Source organism: Falco peregrinus, chromosome 6 (genome assembly GCF_023634155.1).
Source record: "Falco peregrinus isolate bFalPer1 chromosome 6, bFalPer1.pri, whole genome shotgun sequence".
Classification (NCBI taxonomy): domain Eukaryota; kingdom Metazoa; phylum Chordata; class Aves; order Falconiformes; family Falconidae; genus Falco; species Falco peregrinus.
In genome coordinates, this window is record NC_073726.1 from 32970792 (window position 1) to 32987984 (window position 17193).

At 34.7% G+C, this 17193-nt stretch overlaps 1 protein-coding gene across 7 annotated transcripts in view; it reads right to left on the reverse strand.

The window, feature by feature from the left end:
• The window catches only part of NAV3 (neuron navigator 3), a 414628-nt gene that overhangs the window by 161910 nt on the left and 235525 nt on the right, over positions 1-17193 (reverse strand). For all 7 annotated transcript variants that reach the window (XM_055807946.1, XM_055807944.1, XM_055807943.1 and 4 more), the window contains exons 4-5: positions 4527-4599; positions 559-736 (exon numbers count right to left, since the gene is read on the reverse strand). In XM_055807946.1, coding sequence (XP_055663921.1) covers positions 559-736; positions 4527-4599 — 251 coding nt within the window. The remainder of the gene's footprint in view (positions 1-558; positions 737-4526; positions 4600-17193) is intronic.

The following is a 17193-nucleotide window of genomic DNA, read 5'->3' on the forward strand; positions in this document are numbered from 1 at the left end:
TCCTAAAACGAAATCATAAACTGACCACTTAAAAGAAACGACTAGATTAAGACCATTTCTTCTCCCTTTCAAAAAACATTCAGATAGAATTAGGCACTCAAAACCAGAATGTTTGGGGTTGAAAAGAGTTTATAACAAATGAAATTATTAATTTTGCCTTTTCCCCATGTATTTTGCTAATCAATTGAAGTTGTTCATTTAGATGTAGAACCGGGTATGTAAGGAAAACATTGAAATAACCAGTATACTAACCTTATGGTATGCTAATTGTCTCATTATGTGAAGGACAGCAGAATCAATAATAAAGTGAAAGAAAGCCTTGAAAGTAATGAAAATCTGAACTAAATTTAATTGGGAATGTTCTCTGCTCTCACTCTATCTTTACACCGAAGTTTAATACAAAACAAACACTTAAGATACTATTTTCCTACATCCATTGCAAATAAAAAAAGAAAAAGCCAGACTTTTAAAGTGACCTATTTTTTCACATAATTTCACCTTTTTTAAATAGCAAAATTAAAAGCTTTTATACCTGAGAAAATTAACTTTTTAACCTACCTCGACTGCATATCTTGGTGTGTTTTGGACTGGCTGATTTCAGCTGGAGGTGAAGGGACTTGCTGTTGTAGCTCCACCAAAGACTGGTAGTACTGTTGCTGATGATGTTGCTGCTGTTTGTACCGAGACAAACTGAAAAATAGCCCTAAAATGGCTTTCAAATTTCCATTCCTTATTTCTATTAAAAAAAAAAAAAGAAGTGAAAATACTCAGTTTTGTAACAGTTTTGTACTAAAACATCTCTGTACATACCTACAGCTATACATACTTATGTCTCGTATCTTCATTTATCTCTAATATCAGGGATATTAGGTATCGCTGATACTTTATTGTGTTATAATCTTTGCTTATTTATGTGTCACTGTTGCAATAAACATCAAAATAAGGTTCTCATGATTAGTCACAAGTACTTGGTCATAAAGAAGAGTAAACCAAACCCCAAATAATATACATACTCTGAAATGAATACTCCTTCCTCAAAGCAGCACAAATATTCTCAGTAAGCAGAGTTATTCAGAAAAATCTGAATTCCTTCTGGCCTTAGGTACACACCCTTTCTACCTTATGGTTTTAAATTACTCGTCTTGCTTTCTGGGCAAATTCTGTGCACATTGGAAATAAACAATGACTTCTAGAAGAATCAGAAAGTGGAGATGGTAACACTTTTGTAGGTGAGCACACCCATTGACATGAATTTGCTAGGAACATGAGAGGAGATTAATGGAAAATACTTATTAAAAATGGTGACCATAAAGTTCATTATTACATCTTTGAACTTTTGGACTACACAGTATTTTAGCTTTCTATTTTACACTGCTATTACTGATTAATGAAGACTTCAAAACTACAGCTTTCACATGAGGCTAAAATAGCTACCCATATGAAATTCTGGTGAGCCACAGTAGCATCATCATGTCTCCCATTCCTTTCTTAGTTTTTCCCCAGCCTGAGATGAAGTTCTTAAAAGGATAATGTTATTCTTTTGTCATAAAGGATGTCTGTGTCAAAAAGTAAGCCTCAGGAGGCTTTAATGAAATTATCTGCAGCACTTCAGTCTGTTCATAACCTCATTATAATTTTCTTTGGCACTGAACTTCTGGTGAAAGGTTTTCATTAGGCCTATAGCCTTATAACCTAAAATGCAACACTGCAATCTTTCTGCCTCCTCTGCAAATCTTAATACTGAGTTGTGTGTGCTACACAGCTTGCTTGGGTAATTTTTAAAGCAGAATTTGAAAACAATGACTGTCATATTCATGTCTTTAAAACCATACTAATTTTCTTTCAATAGGATTAAGCAAAATGTTAGTACATACATGAACAGGCCAGCAAACATGGCAGCCTTTATGCTCTCAACCTGTTCTTCAAAAGCAAACACAATCCTGAACTTCGCAAAATGAAAATTTAAGTATCCATACTTTCTCATCTCCCCATGAAGATGCTGAAGGATCTTTGATTCCCCATGAGACCTTCAGAGATATGCAGAACTTTCTTAGAATTAGAAGTCTTTTTAGGCAGCAATGACTTTTGCAGTCATGGTTTCAAGGAAGATTATTATCAAGGAACAAGGAAACTTGTATTTAAAATTATCTTTAAAAAACAACAACAACAACAACAAAACCACAAAATTATCCATCTTTATGTTGCTGTGATTCTAAAAATATTTCTGTACTTTATGCCAGTTTTTTATTGTTATGATTTTGCATAATTTACTATTCAGAAAAAGAACCCTTTGTTTGTTAAACCCCACTCATTTTTTTATCTTAGAAATTCACTCTTTCTGTGTTAAAATATATTTTTTACTATTTCTAAAGAAGAATATTATCAGTTTTGAACTTCTTTTTCTTTTCTACTTCTAAAAGAGTTAAAGTTGGAAGATTTCTCTTAAACTGAAAGAAAATCCAGAAACTTCAAATCTGTACAAAACACATGCAGGGAAGAGAAGGGGAGCATTCTTCTTTGTAGCAACTGGCTTATTATGTATCATTTGGGTTCTCCAGTAGAGATTTTGCAGTCAACATTTGACAATTACTTCTGTTTGAGACCTCCTTGCTCATGTCAAAATGAGGTGGAAAACTTGTGAAATCTTCAAACATTCATAAGCTCATGGTTTACTATTTCAGAAAATTTCTGATCATTAATAAAAGACTTAGTAGTAACAAGGCACATTTACCAAAGGCTGTTACAAGAAGCAGATTTACACTTTCTGAACTGAACTGATTTTAAACATAAATATGCTGGCAAAATGTTATGAAGGTAACTTGACTATTTCATGATAAAAAGTCTGGTTTTCTCAATTTCTTCTCCTTGAAAGAAATCATAATATTTAGATTTTACATGCTAAAAATGGTATATTTAAGGGACCTACACTGTATCACATTGTGATAATTTGAACTAATATAATTAAAAAATTATATAGGGCATTTACACCAGATTTATGACCAACTCAAAACCACCATAACTAGTTTTAATCTTATTTCAGAACTCAAGGTCTGCCTTCTAAAATTCAGTTTGAGGATAATGAAAGTTTTAAAAAATAGTCCTTGCATTTAACACTATGTAGTATTATTGCTTTTAGTAGTATTTAAACTTAAAGCTACAGTGTTGAAGCTTATATCCTATTAAAAAATTATTTTCCAAAGCGAAAGAAAGGTATGAATAAAGAAATGTATTACAGAATGCACTCAGATTTTGATTTCACAAAGTACAGAAAAAAGTGTCATTCGCCATATCATGGTATTAAACAATGAAGAGTATTCTCATGAAATAAATTAATGCTATTCACACATTTTATCATTATTTTATATGCAAATAAAAATAGGCTAAAAAATCAAGTTCTAAACAGCTTTGAGGTGAACAGCAACATGTAAATGTTCAGTACTCTTTTGCATCAACACATCTACAGTATATACAGAGGTCCTTTTAAATCATTTAAGGAGCTTTCTGTAAGTTGACAATCACAGTGAATAGACAGTACATATTGTGGCCGTGTGACACTTCTGCTAAGGTACTAGAGAGGTGCAGATGGTGAAAGATAACAATTCTGAGTTAATTTCAAGATCACTGGTTAGGATTCACAATTTTTTCCCTGTGTATCTCCTGAAAATCAACTGAAATTACCATCTCTGAAAAAAAAAAATAATTTTTTTTCTTCTATGTTTTAGTTGCACTACAAGCAAAATAAAAATATGGGGTTACACCCCATTAATACCTACTGCCTTCATCTGCACAGAGGCCAGAAGGATTTTGAAGGTGCATAGCTCCTTGCAGAACTGCTTAATTTGTTACAGGCCAAACGCTTGTATACGTTTTATTAATTTACAAGATGAAGTATCTACCTGACTTAATTTCTCATTACCAAGACAATATTACATACTAAATAAGACAATTGGTATCTTAATGGTTTTGATTTAATACATTTATTAACTTAGTTGTAACTGCATCTGGCAATCAACTGAGGTGACTAATACTGCAAAAAAAGGTTTTAATAGAAGCAGCAAGACCATTCACTCTCTCACGAAATACATGACATCAAAGGAACACAATAATTTTCAGACCCACCCTTACAGCATTACTACTACTAATAAATTTGCTTAAATGGTCTTCCCTGGGTTTACCTGAGTTAGGTTCTCATATCCATGTTTGTTGATTTGAATTGTATACATGAACAAGTTAAAAAGTATGCTTGGGAAACACTGTACCTATTAATATTGTGGAGATAACATGGAAGGATTAATACTATTGAAAAATATTATTTTAAAACATTTCTCAAGCTTCATAAACATATTGAATTTCTTGGTTCAATTTGAAGGGAAAATTAAAAGGAAAATCACTCACCATCACTAATCTATATTTTCATGCTTTCAAGACAGCTGGAGTTTGTTATTTAGATGCAAATAATTTGCATTAAGAAAATTAGTTTTCAGAAAAAAATCCCATTACTTGTTCTGATGATTGGTTTCTCTTACCTTCTGCAGAAAGACCTTGGACATTTACGCCTCTGGCTGCCAGAAAGCTAAGACAGACATCAACATTCTCAATCTGCAATATGAACAGAAATAACAAGCAGCATAAGGCTGTTTGACAAAATGTAGAAATGCAGGGAGGAAAGAAAAAAAAAAAAAGAAGAAGAAAAAAAAAAAAGAAACAGCCCAGGAATGAATACTTTACATTCATTGCATACTACAGCTCTTTACCAAAGTTCAACAAGAATGATTACTGCTAATTGGGGAACTGATATAAAGCTTTCATTGTCTGCTTTGGTGCTTAAAAACAATTCATAAATGCCCGATCCAGAATGGCATGCTGGCAAATCAGCAACCCACCTAGTTAACATAAAACTGGATTTTATATGCTACAAACAAGCAGCAATGAAAGCATCCACAGAGTACTAGACACTGAATATACGCCTGGAGATGCGGGTGACTAAATTAACTAAAATATGTCAGCAAAAGCCTTCAACAAATATGACAGCAAAGGTATTTCCTTGGGATGATGTAGAATTCTGTGAAGTGATGTCACAGCAGTGGTTTATTCTCTACTTTTCCCCTTCCAATCTTATGCTAAATAATTTTAGCATGCTTCATGTTTATGCTTCTTGGAAGAGTGCTTGCTTAGTGAACATGGTGCTGACTTCTGTTAGTGGTTTAGAAGAAATCTATAGTTACCACAGAGAGCTTTAGACAGGAAAAGAACGTGTAGCCTAAATGTAGATCAATAGAAGGATAAAACATCTTACTCTAAAATGACTAAACACAAAACTAATTTGACACCCTTCATATGTCTGTTTCTAATAGGTCAGGGTTCTCTTGAGTTACCATCCCCAGCTGGTTCCCCCAGTCCTCCCAGCTTCTATAAAGCAAATAAGTATAAAAGTAGATCTTTTAACTCACAACTTTTTCTATAAATATGCTGCTATGAAAACAGAAAAATTATGTTTAGAGAGGTGTCCTATGTCAAGTGCCTTAAACAGACCTGATTTTAAAACAGATTTTTTAGGTTGATAGAGTATTTCAAAGCAATTAGAACCACAAAAGTAAAATTCAATGTTTAAAAATGTATTTTAAATACCTATATTTATTGGAAAACATTAGAAAAAAAAAAAAAGAATATTCAACTCCAAAAATATAAGCCTGCAGTAGATCAAGTCCATGCAGTTTTATTTGAATGTTTACACATTTTACGATACCTCATATCGACAGTTTTAAAGCATCAAAACTATTTGAACTTTGGCAGTATCTTTTCTTGCCTAGGAGGAGGGCCTTTATTATTGTCATGTTTCTGTGATTGTAGTTCTGTCATTATTTTCAGAAAATGGTATTAGCTGAAAGGAATATAAATATTCTTTTTACTGTTGACCCTAAAGTATATATTATGAGCTCACACGGACTGTGTTGATCCACAGGTAATATATATAAATTTATAAATAACTGGGTAGTATATATAAATTTATGAATAACTGAAAAATGTTTAGAAATGTGCTTTCTAAGGATAATAAAGTCCAAAGCATTAGTAAACCCATTTTTTAAAGTCTTTTCAAACACTTGTTTTCAAGGACATGCTACCATTTATAGGATGTCTCTTCTGAATCAATGAAAAAAAATCACAAAACCCAAACTCTGCAGCTAATGCTAACTAAAGTTACTTCAAAATGGGGCTTTACCATAAATTTTTCAAAAGTCACTTTGGCAGGTGTCACCATTTTGCACAGCTGTGAATGTGGAATAACCATCTTAAAATCAACAGGGGTTACTCCATCGCTGGCCCAGCACAGTAACGGCAGAAACTCAAGCATTAACTCTGTCATTTTCTTAAATGTTTATATAGTTTTACACCATGAAAGAAACCCAAATTAACTAGGTCATTTCAAAAGGTGTAGCGATGTGACACTGCTAAGTCAGTTGCAAGTTAGCTGCAGCTAAAATAGGAGGATTTGTTTCTTCCTCACCTCCTTTCCTTCCCAGACGTGGAGCCCTGCTGCTGCCACCTCTGCTGGGCTTCAGTGCTTCTCTGAGCACACCGGGAGCTGGCTCTGTGCAGAAAACTCACCCAGCAAAAAAGGCAAAAGTATTCTAGCCACTCCAGTTCCCTGTGCGGTCAGATAAGCACAAGAGTCAGAAGAGAGGAGGACGCTTCCCAGCCTGAGAAAGGCATGGTTTGGGAGAGGATGGGGGAGGTGGGAAGGAGGGACAGGCAGATGATGCCACTCCTGATGGCAATGGCAAGGAGCTGAGCTGGCTCAGTCCTGACCTCAAATTACATGCCTGCATCAGTCATGAAAATAATGCACACAAGGAGATACTTGTAGTCAACCTTTAAACAATGTCAGCTACATAAGAAAACGTTTTGAATGGAAATTTTCCTGTCTTGAAGAATTTAAAAGAAATGAAGATTTGTTTGGGTATTAGCTGTATAACTGAGTGTCTCTTTAAACTTTGAAATCAACCATAATGCAGAATCAACTACTTCAAAGATGGGAATTTTTTCTCTACAACTAAGTACTGGAAGCCAAAGGGGTGGGGGGTGGGGGGCAGAAAAAAAAAAAAAAAAAGAAAAATCAGGCTGACATCAGTAACATCCATCATCAGTAACATCCATCTCCAAATAACTGAAACAATCCTAGTAGACTGCCTAGTATAACCAAGACATTTTTCATAATGGCCATGTGTCTTCTGCAGTAGTTCAAAAGACCATAGCTATAAACAAAACCTAATTTATTAGAGAACATTTAAGCCCTAGTGTGCTGTGAAAACATGTCGATATCTATCTGCAATACCGAATATTAGTGAATAGTAAACCTAATACACAAACTTTAACATACATTTAAGGTGAAAAATATCCTATAGAAATGGCACCTGGTTACTTTACATGTCTCCTTCTACAGCATGTGTCTTTGAAGTCACATCTCTCAAGAGAAAACTAGTCATTACCATTAACACCAATGACTCAATATACTGCAGAACTACAAAGCAAATTCCGTTTTGCTTCACAGTTCATGAAAAGGATTGTAATAGAAGCCCTAGGTCCACAGTCAGCCCTCTTGGTAGTGGTGTATGAAGCAATAGCAGTGGCCAGCTTTCAGACAATAGACTGTGGTTGCACTGTTAGCCTTATAATGAAGTCTTGTTTTGACTTGTGAATTGAGCAAGTTTGGTGTGGCAACTCACAGCCACATAATACACTGAAAATGTCAGAAAATAACTCTTACAGTCAGTTTTCTGATAATAACTGCAGTTACTACACAACTCTCAGGAACTCTTAGGAGACTCAGTGAGACATGCATTAATACATTCTTGGGTTATTTTCACTTTCTTTCCACTCCAGTCTAGAAAACCTTCGCCTTAAAGTTGTCCCATTTTGAAGCTTTCAGTGTGTCTCTAAACATTGCTTTAATTACCTACTTCTTGCCTTGGCAAACCACAGTTATTCTTTGAAGTCAAACCCTAGCAGCCCCAAACACTTTTTATTCAAACTTACTAACAGATGAGAATAATTTTGCAATTACAAAAGTTCTGAGAGATTTCAAGCAGCTTCCACTCCTCAATACTGTTTCAATCAAGACTGGTATGAATCCCTGAAGTCCATGTTTATTTAAGTAGTTAGTGGTGGGGTTATTATATGCTGGGGTAAACTCTTCCTAGAGCTGACACTGCATATGTAGAACCCTACCTGCCTATATATCAAGGGCTAAAGACTTTGCAGTTTAACACTTACTATGGATGCCTGACAAAGTCTATATCTTACATATGCCCACAGTTTTGTAGCAAATTTTGCTTGCAGCAAGTACCAGTTTGTAACAGAGATGATGTTCGTCATTATCGCAAATAGTATCATCAGAATTACAAAGTGTTGTAGCTGAAGTTATAGTTCATTACAGTACAAAATTCAGGATATACAGATTGACCTCAAATCTTACATATTAAGATACATAAAAGTGACTCAAATTTGCAAATTTTCCTGTAGAAGTTGCCAAGATCACTGTTGCTGCATAGCTCTCCATCACTGTCAATGCCCAATTGTTTGGGTTTTTTTTGTTCCAAAGCACTTATTTTATATTAAAGGTTCAAAAGAGTGGAAGAAGTGCAGTCCACTGAATAGCAGATCTGCCATATCAAAAAACTTAAAACCTATAAATGGGATAAAGAATTAATGATATAACAAACCTTCATAGCCATTTAGATTTTTGTCCACTTAGCTAATCAATTAACCACATTTAAAGTCAATCAATATTAGACGAGATTGCTTTTCAGAGGTAACAAAAAACTATTTCTGACAATAAAATCATTTCCTTATCAAAACTCAAGAATGCTATGTCCAGTTCTGAAATGTAGCTCCAGCATTGTGGGTACAGATAAACTCAGCTAAGAGGATGATAGTTTAGGAATTAAGATTTGTGGGCATCATCAGGTACATAACACCATTTGATGTTTTTTAAATTAAGCCTACTGAGTTATGCTTACAATATATTAAGCTTCTTCATAAATCAGATCCTTTTAATGTTGCTCATACACACAGCATTATGAAAAAATAACCTGAGATACTTACAGCACAGATAGTAGTAAGCTCCGATGTATTTCTATGCTCACATTTTAAGAGGTTATAGTCCCAATGATTATGTACAAATAAGCAGCAATACTATTAATACATTATATGGCATACAAAGAAGATACATTGCAAATCTGCTGTAACATATTACAATGTCTAGTTGTGGGTAATCTGCTTTTGACTGGAAACTATTTGAAATTTTACTGACATAAATAAATCACTAAACCAGACTGTGGGACTCGCATGTAGATAAACAGTAGTACTTAATACCCAGCAGTTAGCAGACTTACAGGAAGAGCTTATTTGTGGGATTGTACTCACCAGTGAGTCAACATATAGAGTATGTCTATTTATTATAATTATTTTTGCTGTTACCAAGATTAGCTTTCATGTCTTTTGTCTGGCAAACGCCACTTTCTTCACTTCCAAACATAAAATTAATTGTAGGATGCTTTGGAAGACATGTAATGATGACTAATACAGCATTATGCTTTTCTGTATTTATAGGAAGCTCTTAAAAATACCTTGGTTTGACTAACGCTATTTGTTAGGTTTATGATAATATAGTTTAAAAGAGCATATAGACACATCCACAAGTTAGTTGTTATTTGCTTACTTTGAGCTGGATTCCTCTTGCTAAAGAATGGGACACCTTTATAAATATTACACCTTATTATTACAGTGTTTCTATACATATATGCTCCTAAAATAGTCTTGATTATTTTGGCAGTAGAAGTAAAACAGTAATTTCTTTTAGCACTTCATTCAGTGTTATCTTCTGTAGCTCTGTGTGTGTTTTGACATACTGCTTCATGACCCAAAGCCCCAGATAAAATTTGGCAAAGGATTTGCTCTGTAGAAGTTTTTTAATGTTGCTGATGGCTGATTAGGGACACTCATGGAAATAGTCTCCCACAGAAACCCAGAGAGTCACATATACACTCACCTTCCAGAGCACAGAAATTCCATAAAACTCTTCAGTATTTGTTGGTGGTTTGTTTTTTTGTTTTTTTTTTTTCAACACCAACATTAAACAGTACTCCTTTGAGATTAGTGTTATGGCATGAGACACTCTGTGTCACAGTATTTCAAACACACTTTACCAGTAAGTCTTCTTCCTAAATTTCCCCAGAGTATTAACCTAAGTTGAGAGACCTGTATTTGACTCTTTCTTTCCCATGGATATTCGTCATTAACAAAATTTATGGTGGTCAACAGATTTAAATGAATGTATTATTAGAAAACAATTTATTGTTATTAGACAGCTCATTCTTATTCCAGTTCTGTAGCACTAGTAGAATCAAAATCAAATAAAAATACAATACAGGCCTTACAGTTAGCATCCTGGACTCTTTAAGTATTCACAACATGCATGCTATATAAAATTAATAATATGAGAAATGGAAGAGCAGATGCTATTTGTCTGTATGACTTTCACATGAACCCAGCATGGAAGGGGACACACTGGCTTTTGAGTTCTGGCTGCTTTCTTAGTAGCAGGGGAAAGTGCCAGTGATCTAGTCTGAATTGCAGGCTCTAAGAACAGAGATTCAGGCAAGAAACCAAGGTGCCTTCATGTGCAGATAAAAGCATTTTTGGTGCATGTGCTGGAGCTGGTGAGAGAATGAAACTACATGGTAGAATTAGTTATATAGAATACTCTGGAAGAAACTAGAAAATATTTTGAGGTGGGCATGGCCTAAATTCTGATCTTCCCTCACCTAATAAAGAACAGTATGACAATTGGTCATATACAGCCTCACAGATACCCATTTAAACCACACATATACACACTACCTAAAAGGTCTGTTTTTTTGGCCAAACTTATATCTTGCACAATCTGCTATGCCTAAAGCAGTTCTCAGAGACTGAGAAGGACAAGTTTATTTCACTTTCTGTTCCTAATTGACTCATCCATTGCACACATTGTGACTTGTTGACAACTCACTTGTGGTGTCGGAAACACCCAGATTTTTGGTTTGCCTGGTAACTTTGTTCCTTAAGGGTTTTCTTCACAACTAGTTTCAGTAGTTTGTGTTCCTGTTTTGCCTTTCCTTAAAGCAAAGGGCTAGAAAGCTAACACAGAGAGGTATATAGAGAAAATGCTTGTAGTTCTATACTGGCATATGTTCTTTATCCTTAGTTTTAGCACTAAGATTATTTAAAAAGCCAGACTTCATAAACCAGAGCAGGTGGACATTTAGATTTTTTCACTATGTACATAACAGGCACAGGTCCAATACTCCCTTCACCAAAAAATAAGAATCAAACAACTCAAGAACTGTCTCCATTTTAAACAAGTGAATCCACTCTCTGCTGTTCTATTTACTATCATGCTTGCATTGTACATATCTCTATATGGAGCACGATGTTGTCAGGCTGAAAAATGCCCATTTCTGATAGCCAGCTTACACCAAGGAGGTTCAGCTGAAGTCAAAAGCATCTTTCCAGATCAAAACTGGTATGCAGAAATCGATTACCCAGTCCAATGTCTTTATCCTCCTGCCTATTCATTCTCCAACTGTTACACAGTCAGCACTGTTTGGGTATCTAGCTGATTTTTGAATGATCACTGAAACAATACTCAGTTATGAGAATTCCCTGTTCTTCACTTGAAAACAGATGTTCAGCACATCTGAAGTTCTGCTCACCTCTTTAAAAAAAAAAACCAACACCAAACCTGCAAAGGCCAATACAATTCAAATATAAAAAAATCCCCAATACCTTTACAATTGTACATATTCTGTGGGACAAAATGCATCCAAACCATAAAAAGTAAGCAATTATGATCTGTTATAACATATGGTAAGATTTATTTTAATGGATTGTAAAAATCAGTAACCTCAATCATTATAAGAAATACTTTCTGTGCCATGTGCTGCCTTCAGTTTGGTATTGTTGATTTACCTGTTTTCTGTGAAAAGCTGTCACAAAATTTTACTTATAAAATTGTTTTGTAGTATTTTCATTACATTTTATTGCTGTATGTTATCCACATTGATTCATAGGTATTCAAAAAGGGAGAATCCTGCTGTAGAAAACATTTTTTACTCAAATTTATCTCTATTATAGCTAGAAAAAAATAGTAGAGTTAAAGATTTTCAAAGGGAGCAATATGAAACAAATTCCTATGGTCTCATTTTACAAGTATTATAGTTGAAATGTAACAAGAAACTGATTTCTTTCTATATTTTTATATTGCACGGATTAAACTAGTTTAACACATCTGAGAACAAGCCACCTGCTTTGTTGTCTCTTGCATATTTAAAGTTGGGTATGCTTATTAACGTATATGTGTGCTCATACAAAATTAATAATAAAATATTTTTATTATTGAGCAAAACTGTCTGAAAGTCTTATATTTCCATCAAGATTCCCTATGAAGAAACTGTACATAGCATTATTACATAATAAAAAAGCTTTTACTACTACTACTTAATAGGGACACTCTGAAGAGCAGAGAATATGCCCAAATTCTTCCAAATCCTGCAGTAAATGCAATGGGAAGACATGTGGCTCAGAGTACTGCAAAATTTACAGTGACCTGACTGAGGAACCTGTTCAGTTTCAAATTTGCAGTCTCTGTGCAAGATGCTGGTTTGTCAGGCTGCATGTTCCACTGGTCCCTTGACCAAAGACTACTGAGACTGGGTGAACTTTGCCATGAATTCTCAGTTCACCTTGTAGACATGAGGAAAATTTGAAGAAAGGGAAAACTGGGAGATAAACAAGGTCTCCAGTAAAACTTGCAAAAGTACAAAGAAGAGCAGAGACTTAAAAATCACATTATTTATGTTCTGATAATGTATTTCCCATGAGCTCCTAACATGACAGCTTATTGCAATATTTTTTTTGTAACTACACTGGAAGACAATGTCAAGTTTCTGTGGGTGGTGTAAATTTGAAAACCCACCCAGATAAAACAGGTGTTAGCAGTTCTGCTGGGAGATATTAAGTGTGTTCTGCTGACTTGTTTTGCACGTGGCCTTTTACCTCACCCAGATGCAAGGCACATTCCATTTTTCTATGGAAATTATAATGCATTTCAGGGTGTTAAGCAGAGTACGCTGACACGCACATACATTTGGCTTGACTTTTTTCTTAAAAAACTCCTCATTACTTGCAGTAGAATAATTTAACGAGTATTCAATAAAAATAACTATCAGTGAACCATGTAACAAAAGTCCAACAAACTGTTCCAAACTAAGTATTGACTTTGCAATAAGAGATGATATATGCAAATTAAAAACTGATTTACTGGAGGCATTTGGGGAGAATTTTACCTTAGAGAATAATAACTACTGGTATGTAGAAGGCCTCCCAGGCAAAAATTTTTAGGAAATGATGCTGGAGTTATTTAATTATTAGTTATTTTTTGAGGAAAGGATGATGGTATTATTTAAAACTGAAATACCTTCCACTTCCTTTTCCAACAGATATTAAGGAACACGCACATCAAATTCATCCAACATGCACTCTGAACACGAAACATGACCAGTAAACCCAGAAATGTGAAAACAAATTAACTTCTCAAATACTTGGAGAATGCAACAGACATATGTACTGACCTGCTGATAAAAGAATGTATGAGGTCACTTTTGAGGTCAGAGTATGAGCTGGGGTGTGTACTGCTTTTAAGAAACTGCTACAGTGGAAAATGGATCCCTTTTGACATATATTATTGTCAGCCTTATCAGGAACATGAAAGTGACAATTGGCGTTGCAAGTTTTACATCTAGCATCTGACCTGCTGCTTGAAAAGCTTGGGGTGAATGTGAGATAAGCTCTGTAATGTGAAATACAATTTATTGGGTGTTTTTTCTGTTAGTATACATCCACCAGTTAATGAACAATTCAGTTATTCTAGATAAAAGCATTAATCCTAATCACAATTTTTAGATGGCCAAATAGGTCATTATGAACATCTGCTGTTCATTTTCATATTAAAAAACAAAACAAAACAAAACAAAAACACAACCAAAAAATAAACCAAAAACAAAACCCAACAAAAAAAATCTCTGTCCACAAACACCCCAAAAAACAGAAGAGAGAAGAACGCAACATTTTAATCTGTTCGTCTACATAATGGTGTGATCTTGCTTCTCTTTGTCTCCCTTTCTATCCACTCTTCCTTCTGTGTGTTGTCTGTATTTGCTCTACCTAATTCTACACAGCAGTCTCTACAGCAGACATTACAAAGCACAAAATACAACAATAGTAATTTCTGAAGTGCTTTTTTGTTGTTATAATAGAAATTGTCAGAAGAAAGCGTTAGCTTTTTGATTGGAATATAGCACTGGATTTGGTCCTGAACAGACTCCTGTATTCAGATTCAGAAAACCATGGAGTATTTCAGTATCTTGCATGAGTTTCTTAGAAAGCTAAAATACGACTCCACAGCAGTATGGATCAAAAGAAAAGACTAGGCAAAAGTTCTTTGCCAGCATCTCAAAGTAACTCCCTACTTCAGTGCTCTCATCTCTGCAAGCCTGCGGCCACCACCACCATGAAAGAGCTCTACACATGCACTAAGAACACAAAATTGAAGATAAATACTACCCTGCAATAATGTTTTTAAGGTGATGATAAAAGGAACTCTGTTTGAACAGTGTTTTTTAAAGCAATTCATCACTTCAGTGAGCCAGTCTAAAATCTTTTTTTTTAGTTATGCAACACTCCTGAGTCAGCAAGGTACTAACATCTAAATATTTATGGAACTTGGCAACTTCCAAAAATTGGAGAGCAATGTGAATATGCACGCTTCTCTAAAACAGAGGAGTTTCTCTCCATTAGGTCAAAAGAGAGTCAACAACAGAGTGTTCATTTATTAGACTTAATTAAACCTTTGAAAGCATTCCAGTTCTCTCTTTCACCACTATTCAGTACATAGCAACTTCATTTAGCTCATCAAAAAAAGCAGCTTTTAGAAAGAAGTGCAATTACAACCAGTGACAGGATGGATCCTTTAAAAGGTAAGTAAACAGGTAAACTACGGGGCATTTCACTGCAACTCTTGAACTTTGCCAATGGAATCCCTCCAGATGTACTTTGTGCTTTCTGAACCCTCCCTTTTGACTGCATCAGAAGTCCTAATGCTACAGCTTGTGCAGGAGAGACCCTGACAATTGCCTCCTATCTTTCTGGCCTTTTGATTCTAAAAATATTTTTATTTTTTTAATTAGATATATTTTGCATATTACTCTAAGCAAAATTATATAACATTGAGCTCATCAAAAGAAAAGTGGTAAAAAATACTTCTTATTAGCAACTTCTAAAAGTCCAGAGATTTCTGTAGGTCTAAAGTTACGTGGCTGGCCCTCCGGCTGGAACTTAAAGTCCTTGGGAAGATATATGCAGGAGAGAACATAAATCACTGGGTTTCCTTTATGTTTAATTTTTGTATTACTGAAACAAATTGATTTAAGCCCTAGAGAAAAAGAAACAAAACTGGTGATGAGCTGATGTCACAGGTTAAAACTATTCAAATTAAACCAGACACCTTTAAAAGCCATAGGGATAATACGAGAAACTTAGTCAGGCTTTCACTTTTGCTAATGTACTTGAGCATTTTGTTTTATACCATGTTTAGCATAATATACAAAGAAATATTAGCTCATGCTGCACATGCTTATAAACAGCCTTCACAGTAACCTGTGTCTTTGCTAAATGCTCATAACCAATGCAAAGAATCTTCCACATTTTCACAAGATCTGGTGTCTAGATTCTCAGTCAATGAAAATAAAAGCACCTGAAACCACAGAAGGCAATGAGATATGGGCTTTTAAGCTCAATAGGGCCAGGATTATTATTTTTTTTTTTTTTTTTTTACGTAGCCAAATGTTATAATAGAAACATCAGAAGTGCTTGAGCCTATAAAATGAGGCCTTAACAAGCACTTACTGCTTGCTGTCACTTCCAGTTGTAGCCAATGAAGTGTGGAGTGTAGGAGGAAGCAATTTTTCAAATAGTTATGCAAGTGTTTTCAAGTTCCAAAATACAGCCAGCATCACTTGAAAAATAAGCATTTACTGAACTTTGCGGGGGGCACATATCTTCAAATAAACTAATTTATATGATGAAACAACATAAATCTTTCAAAACTGTTTATGTCTAGAAATCCAAATAGAAGCCTTATATATACAAGAAATATGAAGACACCCTTGCGTGTATGTTTACTGTGGAGTGTTACTGCTGATCTGTCCATGAACTGAAAGCTTTTACAAAAAAAGCTTAATTTAAAGTTATTATCAGGAGGAAATACTGAGAAAATCTGTGAGTGACAGGCAAAACAGCCCACAAGACTGGGATGCTGGTTAGCTAGTTATGTGTGCACTTAGAAAGCACAAAACTGTAGCTATCTAACTTCATGAACTATTATTTATTTCACATACAAATAGGTCTCAGCTTTCAAGTGTGGAAGCCATGGGACAAAGAAAATTCTTGTGGTATTATTTCCCTAGAGAGAAATGTCATTGGTACGCTCCCATTGTAATTCCAAAGAAGCTGAAGAATCAAGAGGTATGGATAATTCAAACAAGGTTCCAATTAGCTGACAATAGAAGCCTAAATTAAGCATATTCTAATTATTATATAATTAAAGACTGCCAAAAGCTACAAGCTAAAATACAAACATATTTCTGTCTCAGGAAGACTGTTCAGATTCAACTTTTAGGACTTCACAAATTTGGTGATGGTCAGGATGCCAGCTGAAAGAATTGCTAAGAACTGCATAGGTAAACAAATACTTTAAGTTGATATAGACTCTACAAAAAGCAAAAATTATTTGTGATCAGTTTGTGAGATTGAAAACATTCAAGTCCTAACAAAAAAAAAATGTATCTTGGACAGACTCCGAAACTGAACCCTGGCCAGACTAATTCATATCCAGACACTGGGCCAACTTAAAATAAATTCAACTTAAAATAAGTATAGTTCTGATTTATGTCATATGATCATCTGTTGATCATATGGTCAGCAGACTCCTCAGACTAGGACTGTTTTAAATAATTCCTGCACATCAGAAAGCTGCCAAATAGATTACTGTATTTATACTATATTTTTCTGCTGAAACAAAAATGGTTGTACTGTATT